Raw genomic sequence first — 18,034 nt, 5'->3', positions numbered from 1 at the left:
CCTGCTCCAAATTCACATCCCCAGTTCAAGCCCGCAGCTCTCAAGAGACCGCTGGTTCAAACTCTGTGCTCTGTTTAGTTTAGATATGTGCGCTGGGAGGGCTAGTAAGAAAATGTTGTTTTTCGGTTATAAAAATGCCTACAGGATATTACAAATGTAAACACAAACCGTCTGAATGTAGCTTGACATCAGTGTTATGCCAGATGCCCTTCCTCACACCGTCTTCATTTAACTGTGATTTGGACAAGCACCAAGATTGACTTACATATCCCCCTCATCCTGACTGCAGAATCACGACCATAAAGTTCATTTGCACCTCAAAAGTTAATTATTACTCACACAATATTCAATTACTTATAAAATGACTCATCTCCAACTTATCACCTTTAGAAGACAAAGAACGTGAACTATGGGCCTTTGGGAGGGTTTGTCACAGGGATGACAGACAGTGAGACAGACTGTCCCTCCCTCACTAGACGCTCTGCACATGCTTGTGTTTGGACAGTGAGGAGGAGGCGGATGCCCTGTAATGGGAAGGACATGTTAATTTAACTTTTAGACTCTGCTATGAAGAAAAAAAAAGAAGCAATATCTTCAAATGAAGCTTCTACTTCTGGTGTGTTGTGTTGATGCTTTAGGGATGTATGGGTAATGCTCCATCTGGTGTAGATGAAATATGTAATATTAAAAGAAGTTAAACTCACACAACATCACTTGCAGTCTCTAAAGAATGCCTTTGTAATTTAAAATTATACTAATTCACTTGTGGCATGGATTTGGCTATGGGGTCCAATTTTAGGCCTCTTAGGCATTATCTGCACAGCACTGTGACAGGGACACTGTGAAAAAAAACAAGGTCGAAGTAGGCTATGCATTGTTGCACTGCATATTTGTAAAATGCATTTACAAAATGTGGGTATCTTAAATTATACAAACAAATATAAAGTTGTATAAATAAAAAAATATTTGGATAAAGTACTATCCTTGACCACTAGGGGGCAACAACTCTGTCTATAGATCGTCACTTTGAGCTGTACTCATGGATCTGCCATATTGAAACATTACACGGAAACACTGACCTACAATTCTTTATTATTCTGAATTTATTTTGGGATTCAGTTGTTTGTTCGGTACGAGGTGAAATTCAAAATATATTTTTCCCCTTGAGCGACTTAGTTGGAGCTTTGGTGATACCACTAAATCTGAGAATAGCACTTGAGCTAACAAAACCATTTGCTGTGCTGCTGTGGCGTGTCTAAAGGTGATTAAAGTGAAGTGGAGTGACTGAGTTTGTAGATGACAGTAAACTGCTATGTTTTCATAGTAAACTTCAATGCTTGATCTCAATCTGTTCTAATCTAATTATTTGTGATTCTCTTTACAGATATTCAGAAGAGCTGACAAAGATGGTAAGTGCATTTATTATTACACATACAAGTACATATCATGCAGTATATCCTGTATCCTATGTACTGTGGTGTATAGACTGCTCTGATGGTGTTCAGGACCCTCCTCTGTTCTGTATTTTCTCTATCACTCATGTGTTGATTATAGATTATAGTTTGGATTTCTTTTGTTTTTAACCTCATTGAAACAAACTTTTTCTGTCTACTCTTCAAGATATTCAGTCTGGGCCCCAGTGTTATCTCCCTGAGTTCACAAATACAGACAAATTAGCCCTTCAGAGAAATAGTTGGTTTGTATCAAAACCAACATGACTGTTAGCAGGTAAAAACGAGCAAATCACTAGGTGATTTGAGGTGTTCTGTTTTGTTCTGTATGGCAAATGACCAGTGAGCTTCATCGTGAGCTTGTCATGTGACACTGAAATGAATGAATCTGATAGGATGGCTCTGTCTGAGTTTGGCCTTATACACAGGAGAGGCTGTGCTGACCACACTGGGAGACCTTCTTAGGAAATATAGAGAGAACCAGACTCCTGATATAGCCTCTATTTATCATGTAAAAATAGTAATGCTTATGCAATGTCATGTCCAGTGTTCAGACTACATAACTTCAGTTTTGCTTGGGTCAACAATGTTTTACTTTTTGGTCACAGTTTAAAGTTGTACTGTGTAGTTTTTCTTGTGGGGTTTGACGCTTGCTTCTCCTCATGCAGATTGCCATTGCTTTGCCTGGTGACATGTTTTGCTCCTTTATGTAACATTAATTACAGATGCCTTTGTTGCTTAAATGTGAGCAGGGTCCTCTCCACAGATCTGACTTGTAACTTGGCCTTGTCTTCATGAGTATCAATAGTTTAACGCCATATTGTGTAACATTCCAGCAGTTTAAAGCTTATTTATTATCCCATTGCTGCAACTGATAGTTTGCAGTGACTTCATGCTGTGGGTGGGTGTGACACAATGGACACTTTAGTAAACACATACAAAAAAGTTATAAGATCGTCTGAAAACTTACATTTTAAAATTTACAAAAAGGATTTAAAAAACACATTTTCAGGAGCCTGTGATCAATATGAGCATTCATGGTCCTGTTTAACTGCTTGATTTTTAACAAAAAGGTGAGAATGAGTAACTGAAAAACTCCTGGGACTGTATTTTTATATATGAGAGACTGCTCAAGTCAGCTCACCTGTTGTAGTTCCAACTATGTCAGCTCTTTCTGGTCAGACTTGAGTAACAGAGCTTCAGACAGAGCAGTGCTTTCAGGTAACTTCACACCCCCCGTGAATGTTGATGACATCTGGTGCAAAGTATCAATACCTGCACTGACTGTAGACTGAGACTGTACCTGCAAGCTTCAAACTTACAGTGCAAGTACTTTGAATTGTGATTTCATAGCACTCACTTTTGTTTCTTGATGCAAAAATCCAAGGCCATTTTCTCTCAAAATTGAATCAGATATTCTGCCTCACGTTACAGTTTAGTGCTGTGAGAGGGCTGCATTGATTCAGCTCTGAGGGAAAAAGACTCCAGTATAGTTTGCGGTATGTATTTTAGCATGTTTTTAAAGTTTACCCACAAAAACTAGAAATATTTATAGCCGTTGGCACTCACAAGCCTCCTATGTCTAGTTTCAGTTCTCTTCATATTATCTCCCCTTATTCTTGCTCACTCCTACACTGCACTGTCGACAAAAACTATTTAACTAATGAGAAGGTAGAATTAAAAGCTTTGCCTGTGCCAGATGGATGTTTGCTTCCACTCCAAAATAGAGCTTACCCTGGTTTTTTGAGACTACATAATTTGACTATCAATCAAATTCTTAAATCCGAATTGCCCAAAATCTAATCTTTATGATAGTGCTGTCACAATACTGAAATTTCAACTCTACTTTGGTGCTAAGAAATAGACACGAAACTCAAATCTGATACTCAAATACTCTTTATTTAGGCAGTAGAAAGTCATTTTTAGCATTAAATCGTAGTTCATCCTAGTCCTGCTCTGACTCTTGCTCCAATTCACTTTGTATTGAAAAAAACATCTCCCCTCTTACCCTCTTACCTTAACTGCTGCTATTAGGCTCTTTATTTTGATCTTAAAATCTTCGTATTGAAGCACTCTACATGAACCTGGAGTTTAGGGATGTAACAATAACAGAAACATCGTGATATTGTATCGTCAGAATTCTCACAGTAGTATCATGGACCATCACAATATATTGAATTACATGTCTCTTTGCTTAAATGAAGAGTTATCGTGCAGCAATAGCTAAAAAAAGACAGAGGGAACTACATAGACCATGATCCTTTGTTCCATTTAGACTAGATGTAGAAATAACAGTTCTAAGCACTTTTAAGTTTTAGTTCTTTGGATTAAGTCTTGTTAAGGCATTTAAGAGGAAAAGTAGCACATTAGCCTCCACCAAATATTGCAATAAATATCATACTGTGAAATGTATAACGTGAAAATATCGTACCGAGAGATTTGGATATCGTTACATCCCTAATCGTGAGCCTCCACACCATATTGTGAGCTTTCCCACAATATCACAATAAATATCGTACTGTGAGGTTCATACCATGACAATAAAGTATCGTGAGACTTGAATATCGTTACACCCTGACTGGTGTTTTTATTTCGCTATTTTGTCCACAGTAAATTCCTATTTCTAATATAGATCTCTGCTCCAAATTTGCTCTTATAACTGCTAAGCTTGGTGAGCTTCATTTGACTGGAGCCGAACGCTAACTAATGGTAACTGGTAACTAATGACCACAAGACCAGATCATCTTATTTAAAATCTGTTTCTGAAACTTTTAAAACCTCAAAGTTGTTAAAGCATTTCACCAAATCTTGCGTTGGATATTAGACTCTGACAAACTTTATTGATCCACAAGGAAAATTATTTGGACACAGTAGCTCACACATCACAAAATAACATAATAACAAAGAGAAAACATATATAAATGGTAATAATAAATTCTAAATAAGTAACAAAAAAGTTGGCAAGAGACCGGTGTCAAATAAGGCATAATTATGTAAATGTATATGTAGAAAATAAAATAGAAAAATAAGTAATTAAATAAAATCTCAGCTATGTACAAGAGATATGTACAATTAGTTATCAGCGCACGTAGCTGGTTTGCCTCCACGATGCTTTTGAACTCTTAATATTTGAGTTTTTCTATGGGAAAAATGAATGGAAAATTTACTCAAATGGGAGTGGGCAGGCACTGCAGAGCTTCCTAGTCTCTACACCGCATCAACAATTTCTTCTCTTCCCCATCACCTTTATCAAATATTACCAACTCTCCCTGCTCTACTTGTTCTTCATTGTTTTGCCAACTGTGGTGTAAACTATGAGCAGCCATTTCATTCACTGCTAACTGTAAATAATGACAAAGCTACATATGGGCAAACATACTCAGTCTCCTTTTATAATGCTTTGTTAATTGTAACTGAGCACTTGGACACCTGGAGAGTCTAGACACTGCGTCATTTTACCTCATTCCTCATGTGAGCAGAATTGGCACAAGTTTAGTTGGGAGTCAGTCAGTTTGGCACAACCACACAAACGTAAATCATTTGATCTACTTTAAAAGTGCATGGTGTAACTTTGCTGGTGGAAGGTTTGTCAAGCTTTACTTCATGGTGATGTTATTGCTTTGTCTGGAAAGTTTCACATTTCTACTTTCATGGAGACCAAACCAGACCAAGTTAAAAAATCAGGTCTGTGGAGAGGCAGCCCCACTCACAGTGAAAATGCCTGTTTTATAGCCAGGGGTGTAGTGGGCGTGGTATGTGGGGGTACGCCGTCCACCCATTTCTCCCAGTGTGAGATATAAAAAAATAACAAATATAAAATAGCTACAACTTAAATGTCAAATCAGAGCTATTGGCAACAGTGAAAACAACCTGCATAGGCTCATGATATCTGCAGTACTGTCCTATAGTGACCTGCCACATGAGGGACCAGGACTGAACCAGGACTAAACCAGAACTGAACCAGGTCTGAGTGCCAGGACGGGCCCGGAGCTATGCCTGCATAGACTGTTGGGTGACCACAGGTGAAAGGACCGGTGCAGAGCTCTGCGCCCCACGGGGCTAAACGCAGCCGTCACCCGATCGAACTCTGTGGTGCTCCGCGGGCTCTCTCGCTCTCAAGTCCAAGATTAGTCCTGGTTTACTCTAGGTATAATCCTGGTTTAGTCCTGGTTTAGACCTGGTTTGTCCTGGTTCAGTCTTGGTTCAGTTCTGGTTTAGTCCTGATTTAGTCCTGGTTTAGACCCGGTTTAGTTCTGGTTCAATTCTGGTTTAGTCCTGGTTCAGTTCTTGTTTAGTCCTGGTTTAGTCCTGTTTTAGTCCTGGTTCAGTTCTGGTTTAGTCCTGGTTTAGGTGGCAGGTGGGTAGGATTCATCACATCGATGACGTCACGAGTCACATATCCCCACTTAAAAAATCCCCACTACATCACTGTTTATAGGTATTTTTGAATTGTATAAAACCACCTGTAATTTAATAAATGTACAGCCGTTTAATTTCATATTGTGGAACATTCCAGGCAGAGCAATGACCAGGGTACTCACAGTCCCACAGGGGTCCCACAGAAATCCTGGAAAAGTCATGGAAAGTGAAAATTTCATTTTCCAGGCATGGGAGAGTCATGGAATTTTAGAATCTCTTTCACGTATCTACAGCTTTCTGTTAAGTTATCATTAGAGTGTTATGATTATCTCCAAATGTATGCACCTCTTGTTAAAAAGAGACGGCAATAAATGCACTGACAGTGTTTTGAATGTTAAAAAACTATAATACCAAACTATAAAGTGAGTAGAAAGAGTTAACATTTCATATTTAGCCCTAAAATTATAATCAATTCTACACATGTAGGGTGCCATAAAGTCATGGAAACCTGTGGGAACCCTGAAAGACATTTTCATAGAAACAAGCAGGTGACCCCCAACCAGAAAGTTGCACCTTTAACTAAAGATATTTGTATTTGTAAATGCATAAAATAACCAATTACGCTGCTGACTTTCAGAGACTCACACATCTTAGCCTGAAAGAACAGGATTATAAATGAGAACATTGGAGAGGTTCATGGAGAGGCCAGGTTCAGATTGTGTGGATGCAGTGTGATACGTTTATTAAAAAATGTTTAGCAAAAGGTCTCCGCTAGTCTAAATAATAGAGGGTGTGAAGGTTGAGACAGAATTGAGAGAATGGAGACCTGAAATTCATTCATACCATACTCCATGCAACTGTACAACAACTCACCCTTATGGAAGAGATGACCCTAAGTCGTGTCAATCATCATATCATCTTTCCACAGTTTTCTCTTTATGACCTCTTGTACGTAGCTGAGTTATATTTCTATATTTCTATATTTTATTTTTACTTGTAAACATGTATATAATTTTGCCTTATTTGACACCAGTCTCTTGCTATTTTTGCTACTTATTTAGAATTAGCATTATTTACATTTATATTTTTGCTCTTTGTTATTATAATATATTGATGTGAGCTAAATAATTCTTCTTGTAGATCAATAAAGTTTGTCTAAGTCTAAAATAGAACAAAAGAAAGCGCTGGAGTCACCAATGGTAGTAACCAGAGCAGAGGAACTTAAGTAATTTCCCCAACCAGGCCTTCTCTCACTAGTAACACCCAAGTAGATTTAAACTACATTTTAATTGTGTGTAAACCAGAGCCATTCCTCTAATCACAAACTCAGCCAACTAAAGTGTGAAAGTTTAGGTGTCACCTGGGGCATGCAGTTCTCCTCGGTGCAAAATGAAAACTTTAAGGAGCCCATATAAAGCTCAGCCAAGCGGCACCAAGCAGGCATCAGTGAAGACTATGCAGAGATGGTTATTATGGAGAAAGGCTGTTACTGCTATTTGATGTGAGGAACACAGAGAGGCAGCTAGCACAGAAGAAGAAGGAGCTATTTTTATCTGAATCTCTCTTGGGAGCAGACCAGGGAAGAGCTTTAATGAGTGGGAGAGGGAGTGGAGAGATGCTAACGGCCAGAGCAGCCGATTGTTAAAAAGAGGAGAAGGTGCAGAGAGAGAGAAAGAGAGAGAGATAGAGGGGAGGAACTCGGTGTGTAACAGAACGAGCGGCACAGGCAGAGTGAGAGAATAAAAGCAGTGATTTTGTCTGTGACCCTAGGGCAGTAATTGAGCTTTAATTGGCTCACTTGTGTCTTCATATTCAGAGCAGACAATGCAGGCCTAGCCCCTCTCGCTTCAAGCAGGTGGAGGACCAAGCAGCCACATGGACCCATTACACTTCTATAACTAACGTACAGTTGAGTACAAGTGATGTGGCAGAAGTCAGGTAGGAGGAATAGTTAGTAAAGACACTGACAAGTGATTATAAAAGGGTGCAGGTGATATACATTGGAAATATATTACTACATTTTGGGGTTTGTAACATTGAGCACATTTGTTTTCTGTTCAAATAGATGTAGCTCTCATTAAAGGTGATATGTACCAAATTTTTCGGACTAAGTCGCTCCGGACTATAAGTCGCACCAGCCAAAAAAACATATAAGTCGCACTTTATGGGGGAAATTTATATTATAAAATCAGAGACCAGGAACCAACATTTCATGTTGAAAGGCAAGTTATAGTAATATAACAATAGAACAGAGATCAACAGGCTGTTAAAGTAACATATGAAGAGTTATTCAGATAACTATAGCACAAACAACATAACAGATTTACCAAACTCTCCATCTCACTCCAAATCACTAAATCAGGGGTGCTCACAGTTTTTCAGCATGCGAGCTACTTACAAAATGACCAAGTCATAAAGATCTACCTAATACAAAGCCAAGCAAACTGCACTGAAACACTCTGTCCCCATTTTTTGGACCGTCACCCACAGTTTGAGAACCCCTTCTTTAAGAGAACTTCCTCTGGCACTTTACACAAAACTGTGAAAAAAGTGAAGGAAGATTTTTAAACCTGTATTTTAAAGTTCCAAACTGGAGTTGCATTCTTTTCTGGTTTTGCAGTGATATTTACCAGCCTCTGCACATTTACCAAACCAAACACACATCGTGACAAACACAGATGCATTTGTGCACTTTTTTTAGGCGAACTTCAACCAAATGTGGCAGTAGGTCTGTTCTGTAGATCTGCTCTATGCTGTAGACCTGCTTTGTGCCAACACTGTAACACAAATTTAGACTCGTTTTTGCTTCATGTTTCGTCTTGCTCTTCTAATCAGCCGCACTGTGGAAGGGGCTTGTGTTTGCTGTACACAGGAAGGAGCGAGAGCGTGAAAAGGCGAGGGGCGGCGTGCTGACGTGAGGCAGGTGGACAGGTAGGATGTTTAGGAAGTTTAACCTGCCCTGTGATGCACGCTGGTACACGAGGGCACACGCTGTTGCAGACAAGCCGTGCATAGGGAGCGTGTGTATTTGTGATGTGCCATAAAGTCTCCGCGGGTTTCAAATGAGCACACAGGCTGCACTGAGACGCCCCACACGCTCCTGCACCCCGATACAAGTTTATTGCCAACAGCAGCGGCCGTAATGAAATATGATCGCACTTGTTGAGTGTCAGACCTCGAGTGAGAGACAAGACCAAGTCCAAACGCGATCGAGTCCAAGACGAAACACGGTGATCTACCCACACGACCTTGGCGATCGACTGGTAGATCGTGATCGACGTATTGAGCACCCCTGCACTAAATCCATTGAATTCTTCATCCTCGGTTTCACGTCTGAGCAACTCTGCGACCGCGAGGTAAACGGAGCACTGCTTCCTCTTCTGTGTAGCTGTCATCAGACTCAGCATCAGTTCCAGTTAGAATAATTCCAGCCTTTCTGAATCCCAACAGGATGGTTTCGGTTGTCAGTGAAGTCCATGCTTTGTCAAAATCCAATGACTTCCAGGAAAGTTGCATAGTGCACCCTCCCAGTTCCCATGAAGCTGTGTTCTCCATCCCTGCCTTTCACCAGTCCCTCATAAATTTCTCTCTCACTCCAAACTTTCTTTCTGCTGCTCAATTATTGTTTTCGGCTGAATATTTCACTACTTACAGCAGGTCAGAGGCCCTTTCTGCAGGAGACATAGGCAGTAGAGGATGAAGTGACAGAGGTGCAGAAGTTATAGGCTGTCAGTAGGGATGGGCAGGATTAGTCGATTAATCGATAATTGATCATTAAGAATTTCATCGATTACGTTCATTTTCATCGACAAACCGAATGCAGGTTGCTGTGCGTAGCGTGACCAAACAGGGGTCCATACATGTAGCTCTGCACTCAGAAGGAGCGAGCAAACACAAACAATCGATCAGCCTGCAACGTGCTGAAGCACAAATGCGTATTTAAGGATGACTTGTACAAAAACATTCCATGCTTTCCGTTCCGGTCGGGACAAGTGTGAGGCCATGTGCACAGTGTACAAAGCAGGCAGATATGTTTCGGTGTCCAGTGGAAAAAAGCTCACCAGGACACCGAAAACATGAAAAAGCTTTGCCAGGTGAGAGTCGCGCAATGTCGATGACGAGTCCCCACCTCCCACCCCCCGTATGGTGTCCTGGTTTTGACAAACGCAAATATGGTCACACTAACCTGTATTCCACTGAGCCGTGTACTTCAATCTGACAGAAGTTGACCGCATCAGCGCACAAGCGCTGTTTTTTTTCCTTCGCTTAGTTTATGCAAATTAGTCATGCAGTTTAAGTTTCGTTTCTGTGAGAGTTGCGCAAATCTTATAATCTCAAATAGGCTGATGTGGCTCTAGAGTGGTTACGGTTTATATGTCGTAAAGTTGAATTTATTTATGCAGATTAGTAGTGCAGATATAATAATGATGATACATTTTAATATAAAAAACATTAATGATTAATCGATAATTGATTGTTAATTTTCCCGACGATCGATTAAGAAAATTTAATCGAATGCCCATCCCTAGCTGTCAGTGTGAAAATTTTAATATATAAGTCACACTGGAGTATAAGTTGCGGGATCACACAAACCATGAAAAAAAGTGCGACTTACATTCCGAAAATATATGTTAACTTATTTCTGGTAGACAGTCCACCACCTTCTTTTTTTGCATATATATTGTTTTAGATTGAACAAAATACTCAACAAAATAATAACAATACAAACATTAGCCCATTCATATATTAGACACAGTTACACCCATTTCAAAATGTAAATACCCTCTTCATAATATTGAAATGTCAAGTCCAGTATACATCAAAAAAGGTTCCCAAGTCTTTTTAAAAATATTATCCTTATGATGAAGCCGACATGTCAGGTAATCGAGAGAAACAAAACCAAGAACCATCTTCTGCCGTTGAGTTTTAAAGGGGGTCTGGTCAGATATCCAATTCATTAGTAGACTTTTTCTAACACAAAAAGCCAGCATCTTGTACAGTTTTCTATTATACTTGTCCTTCACAACAGGGTTAATTACACCAAGCAATGGAAATAAAGGACTATTAGTCAAATTTACAGATAGATTTTTTTTTCTTTTTTGACAAGACCAAAAACAGTAAGGGTACCAGTCTTGCTCTTGCACTTCAAACACAATGGTGAAGAGCTAGGTTTAAATTTATTGTGTCGATAAGGGGAGACATGAGCTCTGTGGAGAATCATAAGCTGAGTTGCTTTAACCCTGTTGCAGACTCACAGTGTTTTCACATTACTCCAGATGTTTTCCTACTCATCATCAGTAATTGTACAGCTAAGTTCACTCTCCCAGCGTTCTTTCAGCTGAGACGTGTCTGTAGTACAATACCTCTTAAGGATATTGTAAAATATTTTAATGGAAGCAGTTGATTTTGTGAGGAAGATCTGTCTTTCCGTGTCTGATATTTCTCCAAACACTAGATATGCAGTATCTTTCCTAACAAAATCCCTCACTTGTAAATATTGGTAAAAGTCTTTCCTTGGAATATCATATTTCTCAATCAGCTGACTGAATGACATTAGGTTTTGCCCCTCTAAGAAATCATGCAATTTGGATAGGCCTTTTTGTGCCCAAATTTGAAACCTACCACCACCTTCTTGCCTGCATGCAGATGTTATTGCTTTGCCTGGAGGTTCCACAGTATGGGTAACCTTATCTATCCCCATGGAGACAAGCAGGTGATGCCACTAGGCCAAGTTACAGGGCAGGTCTGTAGAGAGGTGACCCACTCACAATAAGAACACATTCTTTTCAGCAATGAAAATACCCACAAGAAATTGAGTAAAATGGCGTATTGTGGAAGATTCCTGGCAGCAAAATGTGAATCCATTCTCCCAGAATTAATTAATTTTCATTAAATTTTTAAAACTCAATCTCAATAAAGAGCATTTATCAAAATGTCCATGTGTAGGAATTGTATCTTTGTGGCCTTTTCAAATGATGAAAGAGAGAGGCTTAGTCATCAACATATTGTCAATTACTCTGATTAGCTTTTATAGCAAATTGTACTTTTTAGTGAACATGGCAATCTTAATAAGTTAATTTGCCTTTTCCTTCTAAGTGCATTATTTAAGGCCCTTCACATTTGGACATTTGCCAGCAGTTTGACTTGGTAATCCATCACACAAGCTTGCCCAACAATATGCACCAAACACTATTTTCTCTTAGGCCTCATTTTACATTGTCATTTTGATCTGTACTTCTGCTCACTCCTCTGGGTGTTTTAACGGTCACTAATTATCATGAGGAAGTTTGACAAAGACGGAGAGCAGATGGAGTTTGGGGAGCTTTGTTTATTGGCTCTGTCAGGACTCAAGTCATTTTAGAGCCACAGCAAGTAACAGGGTCCAGCTACTGCGTTGATTGCAGCCAGAATGGGCCTATTACAACAACCAGCCTAATGAAGACCCTGCGTGTGCTTTGGTTAGCTGCTACACATTTGCCATTAACAGTGGGTGAGTTTTTCCATCATTGCTTTGTATGCTGCCCTGGTTAAAGGTATATTATGCAAAATTAGCTCTTGTTGTTATCATGTTGTTACCTCACCAAAAATATACCAGGAGTTGTGTTTTGTTTTACTCATACATGTTTAACCCTTTATTATTAGTCTGTCTACAGCTCCAAAGCTCAAATTGCTCTGTCTGTTATCTATATCAGTGGTCCCCAACCTTTTTTGTGCCACAGACCCGGTTTTATATCCCACAATGTTTCACAGACTGGAGGGGGTTGAAGGGGGCTAAATCCTGTTTTAAACCCTGTTTTAGACCTGTTTTTAGACCTGGTTTAGTCCTGGTTTAGTCCTGGTTTAGACCTGGTTTAGACCTAGTTTAGACCTGGTTAACTCCTGGTTTAGACCTGGTTTATTTCTGTTTTAGTCCTGGTGTAGACCTGGTTTAGTTCTGTTTTAGTCCTGACTCCTGGTTAAGTCCTGGTTAAGTCCTGGTTTAGGCCTGGTTTAGACCTGGTTTAGTTCTGTTTTAGAGGCGCAGCCCGCCCTACTTATGGAAGGGTGTACAGGAGGAGGGACGTTCCACGCGACATACGGGAAGGGGGTACAGTCCATGTGCGGTATGGGAGGGGGTGTTCGATATTTCGTGGCCCGTTACGAAATGACCTGCAGCCCGGTACCGGTGCCCAGCCCGAAGGTTGGGGACCCCTGATCTGTATGACAAGATTCAATCCATAGAAGTTTACTTACTAACTTCTATGTAGCATTACAGTTGTTCATTTATTGCAGCTCAGGATTTTTTAACAATATTGTATATAGAATAGTTTTTGTGCTCCCTAAAATGTGTTGTTTAAATCCATTTTGTATTTTTTCTTGAGTTAGCAGATCTTTTTTGGCTGTGTTTGCTCTCATGTGCATTGTGTTTCCATGGTAATTCGTGAACATTCTGCCATACACGTACATTCAGAACACCCCCAGTGTGATCTCACTGCAAAGTATCAATACCCTGTGTGCTGTGACCAAACTATTTGGCCATCCAGCTTAACTTTTTGGTACAAACTCTGTAGCACAAAACATCACGCTGGTCTGACTCTGAGCTGATGCTTTTATTCAAACCAAATCCTCCACAGCGGTCCCTTCCTCACTGCAGAGCGCTCCATGCTCTGATATACATTTGCGCTCCATCTGGTGCATTATTAGCCTGAGTTCAGTGCCAGTATTCCTCTCACTGTCAGACTCTGCAGCCTGACAGTTACTCACAACTGTGTGCTGTGTGTATCTAATTACCTGCAGTCTTTAATCACTGACAACAGCGCTAACAAGCCCCAGAGCGCTGCACATCCAGGGACTCCACCGTCAGGACCAGGACTTCTGGAGTTTCAGACGGAAGGATGAGACTAAGGCCAGGCTTTTATCAGTGTAACTCAAGCAGAACTGATTTTTGAGCAGCACAAGTTTCTATTTTTGGATGCGTTTTTGTTTTGTGAAAGGGCCAATATTACGTTATTTTCTGATCTGTTATCATTTTGTTTCCTCACAAAAAAATATACCTGTGGTTGTGTTTTGTTTCGTTCACACATGTTAAAAACAAATGCATATTTTGGCTGAGATTTGCTCTCCAACAGAAAACACCCTGTGATGTCATGTGGTAATACAGGATGTGATCCTGGGCGGCAGTAGCTCAGTTGGTAGAGCATTTGCGAATTCACTGATCTGAAGGTTGGCGGTTCGATTCCAGCTCTTGACATAAACATCACAGTTTGAGCGGTCAGATCCACTGACCCACAGGTTGGCTGGTGTGATTCCAGCTCCCACAGATGAATGCTGTTGTTGTGTCCTTGGGCAAGACACTTAACCCACCTTGCCCACAGTGTCTGCGTACACTGGTGTATGAATGTGTGTGTGAATGGGTGAGTGGTTCCTTGTTGTAAAGCACTTTGAGTGCCTTGAAGGTGGAAAAGCGCTGTAGAAAAATGTGACCATTTACCACCCACTGTGTTTTTAAACTCCATACACCTTCAATAGAATAATTTGGATACATTCAGTCCTGGAATTGCCAGTCTCTACTGAACAAAAGGTTAAAGGTAGCTGTCAACTTGAAAACTACCACTACATGATATCACAAGGTAGAATAGAGTATTTTGAGCTTTGGGGATGCAACTAGAAAGGATTACTCAAACATGTGTGATTTAAACAAAACACAGCTCAGAGCAGGTATGGTTTTGATGAAGTAACAACATTGTATTATGGGTTAAAACTCACCAGAATCCATTTTGTGTTATATAGGACTTTAAAAATGCATGACACACTTTGTTGTTAGATGTGCAAAACTTGAGGTTGCTGCTACCTGCATCTCGACAAAGATATTGTTGTGCATATTTTGTCTTGAAATTTGCAGTTCTTATCACTATTTTGGTATCCTCAGTATATAAATATGTAAATCAAATTTTAAATGTTAATTTTGTGACAACTCCAGAACAAATATACCAATTCTGTTCTGTAGGTTAGCAGGTGCATTTGTCCCTGAATGTTCCAGTGTTTGACTCACAGGTTTCTGGTTGGTGGTCTTCAGGAGAAAAGGACTAAATAGGATTGAGGATCTGGTGTGGTCTGGATTTGGATCAAAGGGTGAGATTTAAGACTGCCTTTGAGGATTCTCCTGGTTCTGCACATTGGCCTTTATACACTGGCGTTTACAGGACAGCCTTTTATAAAAATTTTCATGCTACGAAAAACGACTTTGATACTTAATCTGTATCAGTTTAACAAAGTTGCAACTTGTGACATGTTTGCACATTATATGTTTTTTGAACTCTTGGATGTGAATGTCAATCTACAAGAAAATGTAATTCATATTAGTTATGTTTTTTGTCCTTTGACATTTGTTACAATGGAACAGTTTTATGAGCCATCACGAGAGTCTGATCAGGGTTGATGTTTTAAGTTGATAGGCTTGGTAGGCTTGTCACGAATATTCATTTTTGGGAGTTCATATTTATCACATTTTCCTTTCACTAGTGGGAAAATTGTGGTTATCTTTATCTACTATAGTCTCTACAATGAGCTTTGAGCTGTAGAAGGTTGAATTATGAACTACTGTGACTCATTATAGATACAAATTAACCAGTTAAGTGCTGCATTCTGTTATTTGTTTATTTATTGCAGTTCATATTTTAATAATAATGTACATTAAGAATACTTTTGGGGGATACTTCTGCTTTATGATTTGGGTTCCTATGTGCCAGCTTAACAACAGTGCTGAGGCTGTTACCCTGTTTATTATATGCTGAGAGAGTTTTGTTTTTGGCTCATGCATGTATGTGTTTATGAAACATAAAGAATAGGAAAGTACATTTTAGTTCTGGATACCCCCCTCAGTTCTCTGCAGAGACTGAACACTGCACCATTACTCTGTAGCTCAGTGCAGAGTGGTGGGGCTTTGGCTCCAGTCGACTTTGGCAGTTTTTCTGAGACCGGGCTGAGCTGCTGCTGGGACTTAGGGCCAGTTGGCATCTTCCTCCTCTCCCATTTCAACTTTTTTAGTTCACGAATCCTCATATACCCGGATAATCCTCCCATACCATATAAGCCATACCAGACTTATTTGTCTGACACGGTAATCCTGTCGTAAAGTGTGCATTTTGTCAGTGATGAAGCCTCAAAATCCTATTCATCTCCACACAAAGCTTCTGAGAGGCGCTTTAAACAATGTCCTCCCCATATATCCAATAGAGGCACTAAGAATGTCTCACCCTGTAACATGCACTCATGCAGCTATCTGCTTGATGATTGTAATGGTATTATATGTTTTTTTTTAGTTAATGACAACAGAATATAACATTTAACAAAATACAATAATTAACATAAAACAAAAACACAAAAACATAAAGGAACAGCAATCCCCCCATTTCCCCCCCGATCACACACACCGACACAAATTTAGTTAAATAAAACAAAAGTAATGTGGTAGTGCAGCATAAACACACCGCTAGGCCCCCTTACATTGATCTATTTTGGACAATTTATAATTGAAATTCCTTCATTCTTAATATTGGTCCCAAAAAATTTAGTCAGACCCTAGTTTTATGTAGAGCAAAGATTTGTATTGCTCAATGATGCGATGAAAAATGAATCACTGTTTTTTACTCATATTCATTAAAGGTCCTATCTTACGCAAAACTGACTCTTGTTACCTCCTCAAAAACATACCTAGAGTTGTGTTCTGTTTCATTCACATGTTTGAGTAATACTTTATTATTAGTCTGTCTACATCTCCAAAGCTGTACATACTCCACCTTGTGATGTCATGAAGCAGTAGTTTTCCAGTTCACAGCTGCCTTGTACTTTCAGATGAGTAGAGATCAGCAATTCCAGGTCTGAAATCATCCAAATGACTCCAGTGAAGGTGTATGGAGTTTAAAAACACAGTTGAGCACTTCTTGTATTACCACGTGACATCACAAGATGCAACAGAGTGTTTTCTGTTTGAGAGAAAAAGTCGAAGAGCTAAATATTCAGGATTTGTGTGTTAAACATGTGTGAATGAAGCAAAACACAACTCCAGGTTTGTTTGATGAGGAAACATGACATAGATCAGAAAATAGCATGATGTGGGTCCTTTAATATTGATCAGTTTCTTTTCAAACCAAAATAAAATTGGTTTTCAGAATTTTGTATATAAAAATAAAAACCATCTAATGTCCTCATCTAAAGTGAACTCTCTGAACTCTCTCAAATCTTTTAAATGTGGAGCATCCATTTCTAATATTCGTGGCACTATACAGCAAAGCAGCATCTCCTTGTACCTCTCTCAATATCCCTGCATCAGTATTGATCAATAACATGTGAATAGACCAAACAGGAAGTAAAGGGCAAGAGAACGAGCGTGTACTGAAGTGAAGAGGCGCTGAGGTGTCTGTGTAATTAGTGAGGCCATATTCCGGCTTTAAAGCAGCGCAGGTGTGAGAAGCAATCATCGATCCACAGATGTGACCTTTCCAACCACTCGCTTACTCAAACAGACACGAAGGCACAAAGGCATCCGAACAAATGAAATCACAAAGCCCCAATCAAATCAGACCGGGGAGTGTTTGTAGTGGGCTAAGAGTGCTGTGTGGAGCGAGAGGTTATGCAAAAGAACAATGCGAGTCAAGGGCAGCCCGAGTAAACTACAGTGTTAAAGCAGAGATCACAGTGGAGACAAGTTGGATTTAATGAGTTAGAGAAAACTTTTGAGAGTTCAAGAGTCAGGTATGGTACAGGTTAGATAGATAAATAGATAGATCATACTTTGTTATCCTGAAGGAAATCCATTAAATTCTATCAGTTTATATTAAAGTGATCAGAACAACAGAAAGTAAGCTGCCCCTTTATACCTTTATATAGGGGTGGGCAATCATTTTTTCCATGGGGCCACATGAGAGACAGAAAATATTGTGAAGGGCCGGGCCAAAACTCAATTCTGCATAATATTAAGTGAATTTCTTTATAAAGAAGCAGTAAATAGCATTGTTTTGGCAAGCTGGTAAGACTGGTAAGAATATATATTATGACTAAGCAATGAAAAAGTGAGGTTGTCTTACAAAAAAATGTCATTTATTCAATCAAATTTAGCAGTCCATTAAATGAGCTGAAATTTCTGAGGGCTAAAGTCATCTGACCTGCTTGTGACAATGGTTCAGCCACGCACACGCCTTCATTTACAGTTTACGTCATTTTGTACATGGATTTAAAAAAAACAC

General features: G+C 39.6%; 1 protein-coding gene across 1 annotated transcript in view; it reads left to right on the top strand.

Annotated features, from left to right (window-relative positions):
- necab2 (N-terminal EF-hand calcium binding protein 2) overlaps window positions 1–18,034 on the top strand; it is a 148,185-nt gene that overhangs the window by 4,643 nt on the left and 125,508 nt on the right. The window contains exon 2 of the mRNA XM_020935321.2: window positions 1,385–1,409. Coding sequence (XP_020790980.1) covers window positions 1,385–1,409 — 25 coding nt within the window. The remainder of the gene's footprint in view (window positions 1–1,384; window positions 1,410–18,034) is intronic.

This window comes from Boleophthalmus pectinirostris, unplaced genomic scaffold, assembly GCF_026225935.1.
Source record: "Boleophthalmus pectinirostris isolate CB_2022bp ecotype Guang Dong unplaced genomic scaffold, ASM2622593v1 HiC_scaffold_2, whole genome shotgun sequence".
Lineage (NCBI taxonomy): Eukaryota > Metazoa > Chordata > Actinopteri > Gobiiformes > Gobiidae > Boleophthalmus > Boleophthalmus pectinirostris.
Note: the sequence above shows the minus strand (reverse complement) of the source record. Positions and strands in the feature narration are given on the sequence as shown.